This window comes from Melanerpes formicivorus, unplaced genomic scaffold (genome assembly GCF_026170545.1).
Source record: "Melanerpes formicivorus ecotype bairdi unplaced genomic scaffold, bMelFor1.0.p_v2 SCAF_26, whole genome shotgun sequence".
NCBI lineage: Eukaryota > Metazoa > Chordata > Aves > Piciformes > Picidae > Melanerpes > Melanerpes formicivorus.
Window position 1 is genome coordinate 392,686 of NW_027142378.1, and position 18,177 is coordinate 410,862.

General features: G+C 41.9%; 1 protein-coding gene and 1 non-coding gene across 4 annotated transcripts in view; one reads left to right on the forward strand and one right to left on the reverse strand.

Moving 5' to 3' along the window:
- Window positions 1–18,177, forward strand: part of LOC137448672 (centromere protein F-like) — a 62,694-nt gene that overhangs the window by 15,856 nt on the left and 28,661 nt on the right. For all 3 annotated transcript variants that reach the window (XM_068153416.1, XM_068153418.1, XM_068153417.1), the window contains 6 exons: window positions 1,503–1,699; window positions 3,748–3,860; window positions 7,542–7,633; window positions 9,020–9,293; window positions 11,706–11,908; window positions 15,204–15,329. In XM_068153416.1, the coding sequence (XP_068009517.1) occupies window positions 1,503–1,699; window positions 3,748–3,860; window positions 7,542–7,633; window positions 9,020–9,293; window positions 11,706–11,908; window positions 15,204–15,329 (1,005 nt within the window). The remainder of the gene's footprint in view (window positions 1–1,502; window positions 1,700–3,747; window positions 3,861–7,541; window positions 7,634–9,019; window positions 9,294–11,705; window positions 11,909–15,203; window positions 15,330–18,177) is intronic.
- TRNAS-GCU (transfer RNA serine (anticodon GCU)) lies at window positions 17,860–17,941 on the reverse strand. Its single transcript has one exon. It is a non-coding gene; the product is annotated as a tRNA-Ser (tRNA).

Consider the following 18,177-nt stretch of genomic DNA (forward strand, 5'->3'; position numbering starts at 1 on the left):
GACTGGATAGGTAGCACAGGAATTGAAGCTTATCTCCATCTTGCCTTACACTCATCACATTTTCCTCTCTCTTTAGTTCTCACTGACTGTTAATAAAATTCTTGCCTTCAGTCCATGTTTGGCATGATTGTCCATCTCCAGATGCTTATGTTTGCATTGAGGCTTTCTTACATCTCTTTATTATTAGAAACATAAATTACTAGGCCTATTTGGGTAATTAGGACCTAATTTACACTTCATCTAACTCTGCCCTGTCAGCCTTCTATCCAGGAAAATTGAGACCCTCTTGGTCAGGGTCCTGTCATGCTTCAGATCAGAAATGATACACAGAATCACAGAATGCTAGAAATTGGAAGGTACCTTGAAGTCATTGAGTCCAATTCCCCTGACAAAGCAGGATCACCTAGGGCAGGACTCACAGGAACACACCCAGGCAGGTATTGAAAGTCTCCAGAGGAGACTACACAACCTCTCTGGGCAGCTTGTTCCAGTGCTCCATCACCCTCACCATAAAGAAGTGTCTCCTTGTGTTGAGGTGGAACCTCCTGTCTTTTAGCTTGTACTTGTTGTTCCTTGTCCTCTCACTGGGCACCACTGAAAAGAGACTGGCACCTTCATCTTGACACCCACTCCTCAGAGATATATCTAGACAGTAAGATTCATTTGGTTCCATTTTCTTTTGCAATGTTTGAATACAGATGGAAATTTAAAAGGTTGCATTTATTCCCCTTAAACTGCTACAGCTTTCTAGCAAAACTGAAGCCCAGAGGTTTTCTTTAAGTTTCTTCCTGTGAGCTTCTAGGTACTTACTTCAGCCATCTGGAGGAACTGCTGTGCTCCCCAGACACTAAGCGTGTGTCTGGTCTGATTTTGTTCATACCTGAGATTTAAAAATGAGGCTATCTAGGGTGTTCAGTGCTGTCAGAAGTTTGAAGTGCTATGAAGAAAATAGCAGTATGTAAACTTGGTGGTTTTAAAACAACCAAGAAGCACAGGGAACCGCTTGAAAGAGCCTAGTGCAGAACCACAAAAATGATTAAGGGAGTGGAACATCTTCCTTACAAGGAAGGAGCTGGGTCTCTTCAGTTTGGAGAAGAGGAGACTAAGTGACCTCATTAACATTTATAAATATGTAAAGGGTGAGTGCCAAGAGGATGGAGTCAGGCACTTCTTGGTGATGCCCAATGACAGGACAAGGGGCAATGAGTGGAAGTTGACAGATAGGAAGTTCCATGGAAACATGAGGAAAAATGTTTTCACTGAGGGTGATGGAACACTGGAACAGGCTGCCCAGCAGGGGTTGTGGACTCTCCCTCCCTGGAGATATTCAAAACCCACCTGGATACATTCCTGTGTGGTCTGCTCTAGGTGATCCTGCTCTGGAAGGGGGATTGGACTTAGATAATCTTTCGAGGTCCCTTCAAGCCCTTAACGCTCTGTGCTAATTGCTCAGAAATGCAGAGGTAACTTGAGATTTTTGAAATGGCCTGTATTCCATCTAGGTTGAAAATGAAAAAAATGAAGCTGCAACACTGAAAAGAGAGAAGCAGAGCTTGATGGAATTGTGTGATAATCTTGAGAAAGCAAGGCAGAAAATCTCGCATGATCTCCATGTGAAAGATTCTCAAGTCAACATTCAGGCAGGACAGCTGAATTCCAGCAAGAGAGACATTGAAAAGCTAGAGCAAGAACTGAAAAGGTGAGGACATGCCATATGCCTCTAACCTATGTATAATGGCTCTTTTCTCATATTTTGTTTATTGAATGTGTCCTTTATGACCTCTTAGTTTCTCTTAATCTAATACTTCAGACTTTGGGATCAAAATCCCAAAACATCTGTCTGTTTCTACATGCCCTCATGTATATATGGGCTTCTACATAAATCTGTGCCACTTAAAGCAGTTCCTGGTTAATTTGGGGAAGCAAGCAACCAACCTAGCACAGCAGAGTCACTTGGCAAAAATAACCTGTGAAGAGCTTTGAGTTACAAGGAGTGTACATGGACAAATCAGTCTGTAAGATCAAGTCTAACAATAAAATACAACTGCTGGATGAAGGAGGCATGAACATCTGCTGGAATAGAAGAGGAAGCTGCCAAAAAGCAATGGTGCTGCCTGAATCACTGAATCAAATTGTTTTGGTGAAGTGCCTAATTCATAACACCTCAACTTGTAAATACTTTTTGCTGAGACAGTATCTGTACTGTCTGTGGAGGTAGAATGCAATTCATAGAATAAAAGGATCCTCTGTAATGTAGACATCTGAAATCTTTAACTGGAGAGTGCTAAAGAAGCTGGAACTGTTGCCTAGGGTGAAGTGTTACCTGCTAAACTTGCACTTGTAACAGAGTCACCTCCCATTCTTAAATAAAGGTATTTCTGAAACTGTGTGCATCAATAAGACTGACTCTCCTGCCCAGGCAGTAAACTGTTGTGAGAGTAATGCTGAATTCCTGTCACAGAGATAAGTGAGTCTGTGATACCAGGTTTCTTAATGGTTTGGGTTTATTTTTCCATAGACTACATCCTTTTAACTTTTGGATCTGAAATCTTTAATCTGTCCTAATAGAAGCAAATAAAAAGGAGGCTGTGTTGTTTTTTTCTGGTGGTTTTCATTTTGCCCTTTGCTCTTTGGGGAAAGTAAAGTTAGTTGAAGTATTTAGTTGGAGTGAGAAGATTCCAAATTTCAACAACATTCATGGCATGTAACAACACCCTATTTTTTGGTAAGAAGTTACTGTGAGCTGTCAAAGGAATTCATGAGATTCAACAGGATTGATTAGAAACTCATTTGTATTTTCTGTATCTACTGTCAAATGCTGGTTTGAAGAGGTTGTGGGCTAGGGATATGTGCTCCATTTACCCAGCCCATCAAAGTCCAGTTCACTGAATTCTTTCCTTCCCATTGTATTCCTTTGCATAGTTGTCCACTACAAAAGATCATCACTTACTGTATGTAACTTTATATTGACAATCAGTTTTGATTTTGTGTTTGGTTCATGCTGATAACTTTCCACTTCATAGCAATAACTCATCCACTGTGAGAGGAGTTCTTGGTGGTGTGCTGTAAATGGAGAGGGAAAGAGAAAGGCAAGTTGTAGTCACTAATATGATGAGCTGCAGCCTGGAACCGTTGCCTTAGCAACCTGTGCTCCCCAGGGCAGCGTAAGATTTGCTGTATGACCACCAGTCTAGGTAGCTTGTTTCACTGAATGAGTTTGTAACTCTTCAAACTCAAGAAAGTTGCCAGAATGGGAAGTCTGCTGTGGTATTTTCAGTAGCAATGTGAGTGCTGCACATGCAAAATACCCTGCCCCTGCCAGTGGATTCCCTTTCATTTTCATGAGGCGTGCATAGATTTTTCAAAGTGTGCAGTGTCAAAACATTGAATAAAAGCAGCATGTATGTCTCCTACCATAAAGGTGCTTGCTGTACTGTAAGAGGCTTTTCTTACCAGTGTTTAGTGGCTATGTTTAACTGGGCTGCAGCATTATACAGTGGGATCTTAAGCAGTTCTAACTGGTTTTCATCTACTTTGGTGTTATTAAGCTTTGACTGCTATATAATTGGTTAAACATGTAGAACTCAAAGTATTTTAGTCTTATTTCTGTACCTAATTTTTCAGTGGATGTATCTTGACCTTTAGTTGTTACAATAATGTAGTTTATGTATTTCAGAGTCTTAAAAATAGGTAACTAACCTTTTACTTTCCATAACTAATTGCTGCTGCTGCTTGTTCCCTAAACAGATACAAATCTGAGCTTGTGAGAAGCCAGCAGACGTCGACTGCAGATTTATCGTTCAGTGGCACACCACAGAAAAGTTTCACTGCTCCTTTAACATCACTTAAAAGTCATAATGGTAAATGATTTTATTCTTTTTTTATTTTATCTAACACAATTAGATACCAGGTTTTTTGTAAGGTGGAGGAGTGTTTTGAACATCACACTTACACAGAGTTCCCCAGTCACAGTATCACAGTATGACTAAGGTTGGAAGAGACCTCGAGGATCACCGAGTCCAACCTGTCAACACAGACCCCATGACTAGACCATGGCACCAAGTGCCACGTCCAATCCCCTCTTGAACACCTCCAGGGATGGTGACTCCACCACCTCCCTGGGCAGCACATTCCAATGCCGAATGACTCTCTCGGTGAAGAACTTTCTCCTCACCTCGAGTCTAAATCTCCCCTGGCGCAGTTTGGGACTGTGTCTTCTTGTTCTGGTGCTGGTTGCCTGGGACAAGAGACCAACCCCTTCCCGGCTACAACCACCTTTCAGGTAGTTGTAGAGAGCAATGAGGTCACCCCTGAGCCTCCTCTTCTCCGGGCTAAACAATCCCAGCTCCCTCAGCCTCTCCTCATAAGGCTGTGCTCAAGGCCTCTCCCCAGCCTTGTTGCCCTTCTCTGGACACATTCAAGTGTTTCGATGTCCTTCTTAAACTGAGGGGCCCAGAACTGGACACAGTACTCAAGGTGTGGCCTAACCAGTGCAGAGTACAGGGCACAATGACTTCCCTGCTCCTGCTGGCCACACTATTCCTGATGCAGTCCCTGTTATATAGCTGATTTGGAGACTAATTCATGGCACCATAGGTTCCAGGTTTAGAAATTATCGGTGCTGATTGAATGCTTATTGCAAATAATGCATGTTTTCAACATTGCATTGGTGGACAAGGAATAGCAACAGGAATGTCCATCAGCAGACTGCAGAAATTCCTTGAGCGATTGTTCTTAGTGTCAGCTTTTCCACTGACACAGCAAAGAGTTGTCTTCCTTCATCTACCACAGGTGCTTTAAGGTTCAGTTGAGAGTCATAGAATGCTATTTCTTTAGAAAATTACTTTTTGTTTAAATTGTTACCATGCATGATCATCTGCTTTGACAATTCATGCTCTCTGTCCATTTCAAAGCATCACTTCTATCTTCAAATGAGTGACGCAAAGTACATTTAAAGTATTGGTATGAACTGGAAAAGCAAAAAGAAGTTTCTTCAACTGGAGACCTGTTCTGTAGCCAGACACTCTTATGCTGCCTGTACTGAGAAACTGCTGGGATCACCATTATGCAAGGTGTTAACCTCGTTCCTTGCTGTGAACAAATGTGCTGCAAGTTTGGTATCTCAGTGTGGTGGTTGGGGCGCCGTCCCTGGAGGTGTTTAAGCCCAGGCTGGATGAGGCTGTGGCCAGCCTGATCTAGTGTGGGGTGTCCCTGCCCATGGCAGGGGGGTTGGAACTAGATGATCCTTGTGGTCCCTTCCAACCCTGACTGATACTATGATGAGCTCAGATGGGGGCAAGGCTAAGAATCTCTCCCCCACTCCCCCCTCCTCCCTCCCACCAGAGAGGGGGAAAAAAAAAAGGATGGAGCAAATCCACCAAACAATAATTTGGAGTCGGCCTGGAAGTAGAGAGGTAAAGAGTTTTCTTTAAACAATATATATATAACACTAACAGGTAAGGTTCACAAGGGCAAGGGACAAGGATGGATGGGAGGAGGACAAAGAAGAATAATACAAAACCAGTCTCTCTTTGAAGAGACACGGAGATAGCGGGGAGAAGGATCAGGCCCGACCATGTGGCAGAGGAGCAGGAGGGCAGCCACAGCAGCTCTCATCCAGGAGAGGCAGGAGCCAAAAGGAGAGCTAATAGCTGCAATGCCCTGCTTTCTATACCCTAGCTGGGCAGGGAGCGGGGAATGGAACAGACTCAGCTTCCCAGGGGGAAAACACCCTGCAGGGAGGGCAAAGCACTCGCAAGCCCTCCCCACTTTGTTTTCAGAATGGGCGTTAACCCACGACACTCAGTGTTACTCCAGTGGGAAACTCGAGATCATTTCTTGCACTCTTCATTTAATTTTTTTATGCATAGCTGCCACAGTAGTGGCAATGTCAAGGATTTCACTAAGTCTGGCATTCCTGAAATGGAGATTGGATTAAAATGATTGAAAGAACTGCATTCAAAAATGTATTGCTGGGGAGGGTTTTCCTTTGAAAGCTGCAGTCTTAAATTCTTTAAGCTCATAGAATATCTCAAGTTGGAAGAGACCCATAAGGATTATTGAGTCCAACTCTCTGCTCCTCCCAGGATTTCCTGAAACTAAATCATATGATTAAGATTGTCATCCATATGCTTCCTGAACTCTGACAGGCTTGATACCACAACCACTTCTCTGAGAAGCTTGCAACTGGCCACCCTCTCGTTGAAGAACTTTTTCCTAGTGTCTAGTCTGAACTCCCCCTGGCACTGCTTCATTCCATTTCCTTGTGTCTTATCACTGGTCACCAGGAGACCAGCATGTCCACCTCAGCTGTCCTTGAGAAGTTGTAGCCTGCAATCAGGTGGCCCTCAGCCTTCTCTAAGCTGAACAAGCTGCTCCTCTCCTCATAATTCTTGTTCTTAAGACCTTTCACCACCTTGGTTGCTTTCTTCTGACACACCCTAATTGTTTGATGTCCCTCTTATACTGAGGCTTACAAAACTGCACGCAGTATATTCATGGTGGGACTGCACAAGTGCAGTGCATTACCTCCCTCAACTTCTCCCTTAAATGCTGCAAAGCATTCTAGTTCTGAGAGAGTTATAGAACTATATACAAATGGAAGAAAAGGGAAGTAAAATTTTTGCTTTGGACTAATACACTCTTAGAATTTCAGTGGCAGAATCTGAAATAAATTCTGTGTCAAATTTTTACTGTATTTAGAAGAACAAGAGGAGAGAGTCTCAAGCTGCACCAGGGGAGGTTTAGGCTGGGTGTTAGGAAGAAGTTCTTCACAGAAAGAGAGATTAGCCATTGGAATGTGCTGCCCAGGGAGGTGGTGGAGTCACCATCACTGGAGGTGTTTAGGGAGAGACTGGATGAGGCACTTGGTGCCATGGTTTAGTTGATTAGATGGTGTTGGGTGATAGGTTGGACTCGATGATCTCAAAGGCCTTTTCCAACCTGGTCTGGTCTGGTCTATTCTGTTCTATTCCTATTCCTATTCTATTCTATTCTATTCTATTCTATTCTATTCTATTCTATTCTATTCTATTCTATTCTATTCTGTTCTGTTCTGTTCTGTTCTGTTTCATTTATATTCTGTTTCATTTATATTCTATTTCTATTCTATTTGGACCTGAAGGTTAGTTCTTAGTAATATTAATGCCATTGGGTTGCTGGTCTTTGAGGGGGAAAAAAGTAGTACTATATAATGTGTATGCATGTGTGTATATATAATGTAACACATCTGTTGTATATATTTACTTTTGTAATGTATCTATAAAAATATGTGTATGTGTTTTTGTAGGGAAAAGTATAAGAAATTCTTCTGTCATTACTTTTAACAGTTGTGTTTTCATTCTAATGTCAAATTCCAGGTAGCCCACCAGTGTACTTTTGAGGTTCTAAATTACTGACCATGTTGTATATGCAGTTGTTCCTCCTGATCTGACACTTCTGATAGCTGCTCATGTCTATCATTCCTGTGATAGCAATAGGCTAGAAAGGACTACCTATACACTAAGTCAGATTGTGAAGAAGTCTTCATCATGTCTTTGTAGATACTAAGTTTGAAGAACTAGAGGAAAAGTACCAGAAAAAAGTGCAAGAAAAAAAAAAGCTGGAAATGGAATTGAGAGCCATGCAAGTTAAAGTAAGTATCTCTTGAGAATGCTTTGTGTGGTATCAAAGAAAGTAACTACTAGGTGAACTTGGATAATGGAGTGGAAAAACTAGTGAAATATGTTCTACATTACTTAAAATGTAATTTTTTTTAAACAGATAATTAATCTAGGAAAGCCAACATAATTAATAGCAAGGGGAAGTAGGACATACAAAATGAGAAGGCATCCTTAAAAATCTGGAAGCTGTGTGCAAGCAAAGAGAAGAGAAGAGAAAACACTGTCAGTTTTACTAGGTCAGATATGAGAGGATAATAGAATAGCCTTGAATGTCTTCTGGGACAGGGCCTCAACCACATCCCTGGGCTATAGATGACGGAGATTGGAGTCAATACAGCTGACCAATATGGTCGAGTATTGTTCCTTTATTGTTCCAGTATAGTGAGAGTTATAGCACAGTAAAGTAAAGCAAAGAAGAAGAAGGGAAAGGAGAGGCAGAAGTGTGTAGCAAGGGAACTTCTACAGCTTATATAAACTCGGAGAGCCTTGTTGGCATAGCTTCATTGGTTCCCTGTGAGTGACCACACATTGCACTATTATAGATTATTGGCCCAACTACTAACAACACGCGAGGTTTGTTGATGCAGGTGCATGTCCTGTTGTTCCAAGATAACTTTCTATGTTTATAGCTACCAGTGTCCTGTTTTAGTTACATGCTGCAGGCACAGCACTGTTTTGCTACACTGCTAGCTGGCTCTGCACTTATGCTGAGCATGGCCTACCACCATGTCAGTCTCCAGGCCTGCACTGCCAGATTGCTCACACTGCTCGTCGCTTTCATTGCCACACTGGGCAACCTGTTCCAGTATTTTACCACTGTCATTATAATGAATATCCTCCTTATGTTCAACCTAAATCTACTCTGCGCCAGTTTAAAAGCGTTGGCCCTCATTGTATTGCTACAAGCCCTTCTAAACAGTCCTTCCTCAGCCTTCCTGGAGGTCCCCTCCAGATATTGAAATGTAGCTATAAGGTCCCCCTTAGCAGATATATTAGTCTAGACCTCTGTATTTCTTGAGGTTTCCTTCTCTTAGAGCTTGCCTGCAAAAATATAGGCTTCAGTTTTGAAAAACATTAGGCTGTAAATGATGGGATCTCTCTTAAAAAAGACAAAAATAGGGGTTTCTTATTTACACAAATCAAACTACTTTCTTGGGTGATGGTTGTGTATCGACTGTTCTTGGATACTTGGGCTCAATTATTTATGTAGTACGAAAAGCAATTTTATGATTCAGTGATTTGCACTTGTGTGGTGTTACAAAAATGTGCAATGACTACCATCTATCATTTACTTACAATGATTTTATGGTGCACATGAACCTGTGTCAAGGTAGATCTTTTGGGTTTGTTTTTTTTAGACACAGAAAATAAATCAGCCTCATCCTCAAAGCTCTTTGAGTCACAGAGAGATTGCTCGACATCAGGCTTCCTCATCTGTGTTCTCATGGCAAGAAGAGAAGACTCCATCTAGAAAGCACGAAACACCTGCAAGGGGAAGTTCTACCAAGTCTTTTTTTCCATGGGAAAAAGCAACAGATTCTAGTGCAACAGCAAAGAAGGATGAGTTAGACAACAGCTTTATTGAGAACTGTAATTCTTCATTCGTAATCCAGCTAAAAGCACAGAACCAAGGTATCTATTATAATTTCTTTAAAACCCAGGGGCTGCCTCCTGTATGGTTTCATGAAAGCTGTTGTGTGGGTAGAAGAAAGGCATTGAAATTAGTGCTTTGGTGAGGAAAAGAGAAATATACCTGTTGTTGTCTTTGGCAGCTAGCCCAGCTGGCTGCTTGTTTGTCTATTTCCAATGATCAGGCAGTACATGATCTACAAGCTGTGGTATCTTACATACAGGGCGTGAGAGTTAGAAGGGAGGAATTTGTGGGGTGGGTAGAGACATCATGTAAGAGGAAAATGGCCTTTTCTGATAGTTCCATTGCTCATGGATCAATTCTTTTAAAAGAGGGTTAGAAAACCCTTCAGGATTCCATAGCATCTCACCGTTAAATTTAATTGCATTACTTACTTAATTTTGTATGACTTAAGATTTATGGCTAAGCAATGCCTGTGTTCAAAATCCATATGCTTAATGCATTAACTGAGTTGGTCCATACTGAACGCTGGTGAAAGCACAGACTGAAAGTACAATGAAATGAAGTATGATGAAGCATCATAAAAAAGCAAGGTCTGAAGTTGTATTGCACATATTGGCATGAAGAAATGCTCTCTTCCAACTATCAGATAGCAGGAATGAGTTAAGTAGTTGGTTTTTTGTGGATTTGGTGGATATTTCCTTAAGTCTAGTGTCTCAAACAGCTTTTCCACTAACTGTTTCTTGTATGAGTGTTTTGTGAGTTCCTCTACTCACCAAACTGTTTATTCAAATACTTCAGGCTAGGCAGCATTTTTAAATTGGAAACCATCTAAACTCAGCATCAGGAGGACAGTGGGTGGTTTCTTAACAAAAAGAATTACCACATCACAGTAATTCTGGGTGACATTACCTGTAGGTGACTAAAGCTTTCCACTGTAAAATTATGTTGTGATTTTGGAAGATAACAGCTTCCTGGTGTCTATTGTGAGAAGATCATATGGTTTCGCTTTGCATGGATGTAGCTTTGGAACAGGAAAAAGAATCAAATATAAAATACTGTATTTATAGAAACCCAGTAGCTGAAAAGCCTGTTTGAGACAGAAGCTCCCAGTCAGCCCACACAAATGCTTGTAGGCATATAGGCAGTGTGCTCTGTAGATGATTTTTTTAGTAATAATAATAATAATAATAATAATAGTAGTAGTAGTAGTAGTAATAGTAATAATAGTAATAATAATAATAAACCAGGTTGGAAGAGACCTTCAAGATCATCGCGTCCAACCCATCAACCAATCCAACCCACCTAAACAACTAACCTATGGCACCAAGCACCCCATCAAGTCTCTTCCTGAACACCTCCAATAATGGTGACTCCACCACCTCCCCAGGCAGCCCATTCCAAAGGGCAATCACTCTCCCTGTATAGAACTTCTTCCTAACATCCAACCTAAACCTCCCCTGGTGCAGCCTGAGACTGTGTCCTCTTGTTCTGGTACTGGCTGCCTGGGAGAAGAGACCAACCCCCACCTGGCTACAACCTCCCTTCAGGTAGTTGTAGAGAGCAAGAAGGTCATCCCTGAGTCTCCTCCATTCCAGGCTAAGCAACCCCAGCTCCCTCAGCCTCTCCTCACAGGGCTGTGTTCCAAACCCCTCACCAACTTTGTTGCCCTTCTCTGTACTCATTCCAGCAAGTCAACCTCCTTCCTAAACTGAGTAGCCCAGAACTGGACACAGGACTCGAGGTGTGGCCTAACCAGTGCATAATTAATAAATCTAAAAGAATTTTAAATAATAATAATCATTAAAAATAATAATCTAAAATAAAAAGCAATCATCAATTAAAAAGAACTAAATATAATGATTAATATATTAATTAAAAAGAAAATTAAATAAAAAGCAATTATCAGTTAAAAAGAACTAAATATAATAATAAATATATTAATTAAAAAGAAAATTAAAATAATTTCTAAATAATTTAAGACATTTAAATTAATTAAAATCCTTTCAAAAACTATTGCAAATAATAATTAAGAATAATAATTAAATGGAAATAATTAAGAATAATAAATAATGTAAAATAATTACTACTACTAATAATAAATACTTTCAAGTGACATGGTTGTGTTTAAAGACACAACACCAAATGCACACAAATGGACAGAGGCACAAACTGCCTTTGCCTTTGCAGCATTAGTGCCTTACCTTGCACTCAGTGTGTTCCCAGATGTTACAAAGTGGAAATTATTGATTGCTAATTGTCTTTCAGTCTTAATAATTTTAGTCATTGATGTAGTAGTGGAAGAGATTCGAAGCTTTTGGTTTAGGGTGTGTGTCTGTATCAGGAACTTGAGTTTGTTATCAATCTAAAAGACAGTTGGAAATTTGAGTACCTGGCAGACATACCTTTCCAAGCAGAAAGTATCTTTAATCTTTCCTCATTTTACAATTTAGAGTTAAATTCTACTATTAGAGACCTACAACAACAACTCCAAGCTCAAGAAAAAATGAAGACATTCCACATGAATAAACAGCACGAGACTGAACTACTGCTGAACAGAATGAAGTTGGAATTAACAGAGAAGGATAAAGTTCTGAACCAAAGCAGAGACAAACTGACTGAAATGGGAGCACAACTTGATCAAGCAAAAACACAGGTAAAATGTTGCATCACACATCTTCTGACTCTCCTTACAGCTCATTCCCAGGATTAATGTGTGTCACTTGTGTAAGAACCAAGTTTCTCACATGCGTTTCTTGAACATTCGCTGAGGATCAAGTTTTCAGAAGTATAGGTTAGCTTGATATGTATTACCTGTAAAAATGTCAACACTTGTAAACAGTTGGAAGGGTCTTTTGGCACCTGAAGAAATATTTTTCATCCTCAGGCAGGATTGAGTGCAATTCTGAAAAAAAACCTGTAATTTGATTGAGTTGCATAGAGCAACAATGACATCTGGTGGCCAATTCTGACCTTAGATACAATTTGACATGCAGCTTTGGCTGAAGATCATTATCTGTGGCTTATACTACAGAATGTTGAGAGGGCACAGTCTTTGGGTTGTAAATTACTTTTGTTAAAAACAAAGAAAAAAGGTTAAAATACAATGCAAGACTGGAATGTGTGTAGTTTCTGAATGAGATTTCACAACCTAAGGAGTTTGGCTTCATAGTGAAAATTAGAATAGAATAGAATAGAATAGAATAGAATAGAATAGAATAGAATAGAATAGAATAGAATAGAATAGAATAGAATAGAGTGGAATAGAGTAGAGTAGGATAGAATTAGGATAGGATAGAATTAGGATAGAATAGAATTAGGATAGGATAGGATAGAATAGAATAGAATAGAATAGAATAGAATAGAATAGAATAGAGTGGAATAGAGTAGAGTAGGATAGAATTAGAATAGGATAGAATTAGGATAGAATAGAATAGAATAGAATAGAATAGAATAGAATAGAATAGAATAGAATAGAATAGAATAGAATAGAATAGAATAGAATAGAATAGAATAGAATAGAATAGAATAGAATAGAATAGAATAGACTGGAATGGAATGGAATAGACTGGAATGGAATGCAATACAGAATTAACCAGGTTGGAAAAGATCTTTGAGATCATCAAGTCCAACCTATAAACCAACACCATCTAATCAATTAAACCATGGCACCAAGCACCCCATCAAGTCTCCTCCTGAACACCTCCAGTGATGATGACTCCACCACTTCCCCAGGCAGCTCATTCCAATGGGCAGTCACTCTCTCTGTGTAAAACCTCCTCCTAACCTCCAGCCTAAACCTCCCCTGGTGCAACCTGAGTCAGTGTCCTCTTGTTCTGGTGCTGGTTGCCTGGGAGAAGAGACCAACCTCTGCCTGTCTACAACCTCCGTGAAGGTAGTTGTAGAGAGCAATAAAGTCACCCCTGAGTCTCCTCTTCTCCAGGTGAAGCAACCCCAGCTCCCTCACTCTCTCCTCATAGGGCTGTGTTCCAAGCCCCTCCCCAGCTTTGTTGCCCTTCTCTGGACACGCTCAAGCAAGTCAACCTCCTTCCTAAACTGAGGGGCCCAGAACTGGACACAGTACTCAAGGTGTGGCCTAACCAGTGCAGTGTACAGGGGCAGAATGACCTCCCTATTCCTCCTATTCTCCCTGAGGAGACTCAGGGGTGACCTTATCACTCTCTATAACTACCTGAAGGGAGGTTGTAGACAGGCAGATGTTGGTCTCTTCTCCCAGGCAGCCAGTATCAGAACAAGAGGACACAGTGCCAGGCTGTGCCAGGGGAGGTTCAGGTTGGATGTTAGGAAGGAGTTCTATACAGAAAGAGTGATTGCCCATTGGAATGGGCTGCCCGGGGAGGTGGTGGAGTCACCATCACTGGAGGTGTTCAGGAGGAGATTTGATGGGGTGCTTGGTGCCATGGTTTAGTTGATTAGGTGGGTTGGATTGGTTGAAGGGTTGGACACGATGATCTTGAAGGTCTCTTCCAATCTGGATTATTCTATATTCTAATCTGCCAGGGCAAGTTTCCATGGGATCTTACAGGAGATCATTATCCCTGCAGTCTGGGCTGATAACCAGGCATCCCTACTGTTTGCTTCATACTGTCCTGTGACACAGAGGGACTTCTGTTTCAATAACATTAAACAGCCCTTGTTTCTGGAAAAGTGTCCTGTTCATCCTTTGCCATTTTTCTTACCCCCTGGGTTGGAGGAAAAATAAGTTGTGTGTGTTTTGCATTAACAGATTTGTTTTGGAATAAAAATGTGCTTTTCTGTTCAGGAAGTTAGGTGTCTATTGTTTCACTGTCTTGGGCAACACAGTATAATAAACTGAATTAGCTAACAAGCTGACACACTCTTGACGTGGAGGTTAACCTAAAGCATAGGCTACCTTTTTATTTGTTTCTAATTAAAGTTTAAGGTATGGAAAAATACTCCCTTTTATTTATTTATTCATTTATTTATTTTCCTGTGCAAATCATTGTGCTGAATCACTCTGAAATTTAGTGGACTATGCAGTCATTTTCAGTCTAAGTATGCAGTTATTTAGCAGTTAATAGTCATTCCTTTGCTCATAGCAACCTGACATGCTGAAAATGCAGTCTGGGTTTATTGTCAGATGCAGTACAGTAAACTTTCAAAGACACTGCTTTTCAGCAGATGCTTTTATTCTGTATATATTGACACAGATGTGTGAACATATGTACATATATTCTTTGTCTCTATTATCACTAACAAGTATGAGCTCAGTACTTTGGATTGCCAAGAATTTGTATGGTACCAGCTAAAGTTAACTCGTAGGTTACAAGGTGAAAGGAGGTCATTCTGCCCCTGTACTCTGCATTGGTTAGGCCACACCTTGAGTCCTGTGTCCAGTTCTGGGCCCCTCAGTTTAAGAAGGACATCGAGACACTTGAACGTGTCCAGAGAAGGGCAATGAGGCTGGGGAGAGGCCTTGAGCACAGCCCTGTGAGGAGAGGCTGAGGGAGCTGGGGTTGTTAAGCCTGGAGAAGAGGAGGCTCAAGGGTGACCTCATTGCCCTTTACAACTACCTGAAAGGTGGTTGTAGCCAGGAAGGGGTTGGTCTCTTCTCCCAGGCACCCAGCACCAGAACAAGAGGACACAGTCTCAAGCTGTGCCAGGGGAATTTTAGGCTCGAGGTGAGGAGAAAGTTCTTCACCGTGAGAGTCGTTCATCATGGGAATGTGCTGCCCAGGGAGGTGGTGGAGTCCCCATCCCTGGAGGTGTTCAAGAGGGGATTGGATGTGGCACTTGGTGCCATGGTCTAGTCATAGGTCTGTGGTTACAGGTTGGACTCGATGATCCTCAAGGTCTTTTCCAACTTTGGTGATACTGTGAAATCAGTCTTTCTGTATGAATGCATGTAAAGTTAAACAACAAATCATGTGCATTTTTAAGACTTGTGGCTGACAACTAAATTATTGTAGGTGCAACTGATGGAGCAAAAGGTGAAAAGATTGTCAGAAGAACAGAATTGCCAAAGACAAAATGCTGAGAGCATTCGTCAGTCTTTAGAACAGAAATTGAAAGCCAAGGAAAAAGAATACCAACAGGTAAGGCAAGAAGAAATGCTACATTTTTGACTTCTTGAGGAGGTGAAATCACATAGCTTGCTTTGTGCATCTGGTTTTCAGTTAACTGCAATCTGACAGAGAGGTTAAAGTTGCAAAGGTGATTGAAAAACTGAAAACAATCATCCCAGTAGAGGAGGGAGGCTGTTGGAGAGATGCAAAATTACCTTGGTATTCAGTAGGCAAAGGAATGAGTGGGATGGAATGGAATGGACTGGACCAAACCAGGTTGGAAGAGACATTCAAGATCACGCCCAACCCATTATCCAACACATATATAATCAAAAGTTGGGTTGAAGGCCCATGAAACTTATGTCATGGTTTCTCCTTGCAGATGCAGTCCATAGTGATTCTGTTATGCCTGATGCATGCCCCTTTGGCACTTGCACTCTCTTAAGTGGGATCATCCTGGCCTGCATCAGGAACAGTGTGGCCAGCAGGAACAGGGAGGTCATTCTGCCCCTGTACACTGCACTGGGTAGGCCACACCTTGAGTACTTTGTCCAGTTCTGGGCCCCTCAGTTTAGGAAGGATGTTGAGTTGCTAGAGTGTGTCCAGAGAAGGGCAACTAAGTTGGTGAGGGGCTTGGATCACAAGCCCTATGAGGAGAGAGTGAGGGATCTGGGGTTGCTTAGCCTGGAGAAGAGGAGACTCAGGGGAGACCTTATTGCTCTCTACAACTACCTGAAGGGAGATTGTGGACAGGCAGAGGTTGGTCTCTTCTCCCAGGCAACCAGCACCAGAACAAGAGGACACAGTTTCAGGCTGCACCAGGGGAGGTTTAGGCTGGAGGTTAGGAGGAGGTTTTACACAGAGTGATTGCCCATTGGAATGGGCTGCCTGAGGAGCTGGTGGAGTCACCACCACTGGAGGTGTTCAGGAGGAGACTTGATAGGGTGCTTGGTGCCATGGGTTAGTTGATTAGGTGGTGTTGGATGATAGGTTGGACACGATCTTGAAGGTCTCTTCCAACCTGGTCTGGTCTGGTCTATTCTATTCTATTCTATTCTATTCTATTCTATTCTATTCTATTCTATTCTATTCTATTCTATTCTGTTCTGTTCTGTTCTGTTCTGTTCTGTTGTGTTCTATTCTACTTAAGACTGGTATTTCTGAGACAGTAATTCAGAGAAGTAGCAGGTCATCCTCCGTGTGGGTTGCTTGTTGCTACAGCTTGTTTCAACAGCTGATAGTTTAGGTGTCACACATAGGAGTGTCTCCCATGAAGCAAAATTTATTTTTAGTTACAAACAAAGCCATAAGACTAGTGTGTAATTTCACATACCATCATTCTAGGCTGCTCAGCAAGGCCATTAACTGTGAATGACTCTCTTTTATTCTATAATGTTTGTGATCTGTGAGCTGTCAGATGCTTTTGCAAAGCTTATTTAATGTTCATTCATTTCCATTTGGCTGTCAAATCCAATCTAAGGGCTCTGGTTTACACACATCCACACATTACACACAAATCTGTGTAATGTTATGGAAATTCTGATCTGATATAGAATAGAATAGAATAGACCACACCAGGTTGGAAGAGACGTTAGAGATCATCACGTCCAACACCATCAACTAAACAATGGCACCAAGCACCCCATCAAGTCTCCTTCTAAACAACTCCAGTGATGGCAACTCCACCACCTCCCTGGGCAGCCCATTCCAATGGGCAATCACTCTTTCTATGAAGAATTTCTTCCTAACATCCAGCCTAAATCTCCCCTGGCACAGCTTGAGACTGTGTCCTCTTGTTCTGGTGCTGATTGCCTGGGAGAAGAGACCAACCCCCACCTGGCTACAACCTCCCTTCAGGTAGTTGTAGAGAGCAAGAAGGTCTCCCCTGAGTCTCCTCTGCACATTTTCCTCAGGGAGGGATTCAGCCCTTCCATGAAACCCGGATACTGGTGCTGGTCTTACTGAATTCCATCCTGTAGAGCCTTGCTGGTGCGTTCCTTATTGCATTTTTGTTTGTAGAAGGCAGGTAAGATTCAGGAATGCATTTCATGGACTTTGACCTGAGAGCCACACTGAAGAAAATGTCAGCTCTAGTTCCTTCACTGTGAATCATAGAATTGCTTAGGTTGGAAAAAAAGTTTTAGACTGTTAAGCCAGCACTACCAGGTCACCAATAAACCGTGTTCCTCGACACCACATGTACATAGCTTTAAAATCTCTTCACATGGGGACTCTACCATCTCCCCAGCAGTGTGTTTCAGACCCCCGACAACCCTTTCAGGGCAGAAACTGTTCCTCATAGTATCAAGTCAGGATTGGAAGGGACCACAAGGATCATCTAGTTCCAACCCCCCTGCTGTGGGCAGGGACACCTCACCTCAGATCAGGTTGGCCAGAGCCTCATCCAGCCTGGGCTTAAAACACCTTCAGGGAAGGCACCCCAACCACCTCCCTGGACAAACCCTTCCAGGGCTTCACCACTCTCATGGTGAAGAACTTCCTCCTCACCTCCAGCCTGAATCTCCCCACCTCCAGCTTAATTCCATTAAAGACTACTTTTCGACGAGGATGGGATTCGAACCCACGCGTGCAGAGCACAATGGATTAGCAGTCCATCGCCTTAACCACTCGGCCACCTCGTCGCGGTATGTCCAATCCAAACCTGCCGTGACATAATCTGAGGCCATTTCAAATTCAAACCCACAGCCCAACCCAAAGCTTCTGCTGCAGCTCAGCCCTGTAATGATCTGAGCAGTTATTGGATCCAAATGAGTGTCCATTTCCAGCTGAACTTCTGTGAGCAATCAGATTCATGTCGAATGGCTTCACTGCAACCACAAGTGAGACCTTCAGCCAGCCTTGAAGGGATTGCAAGCTG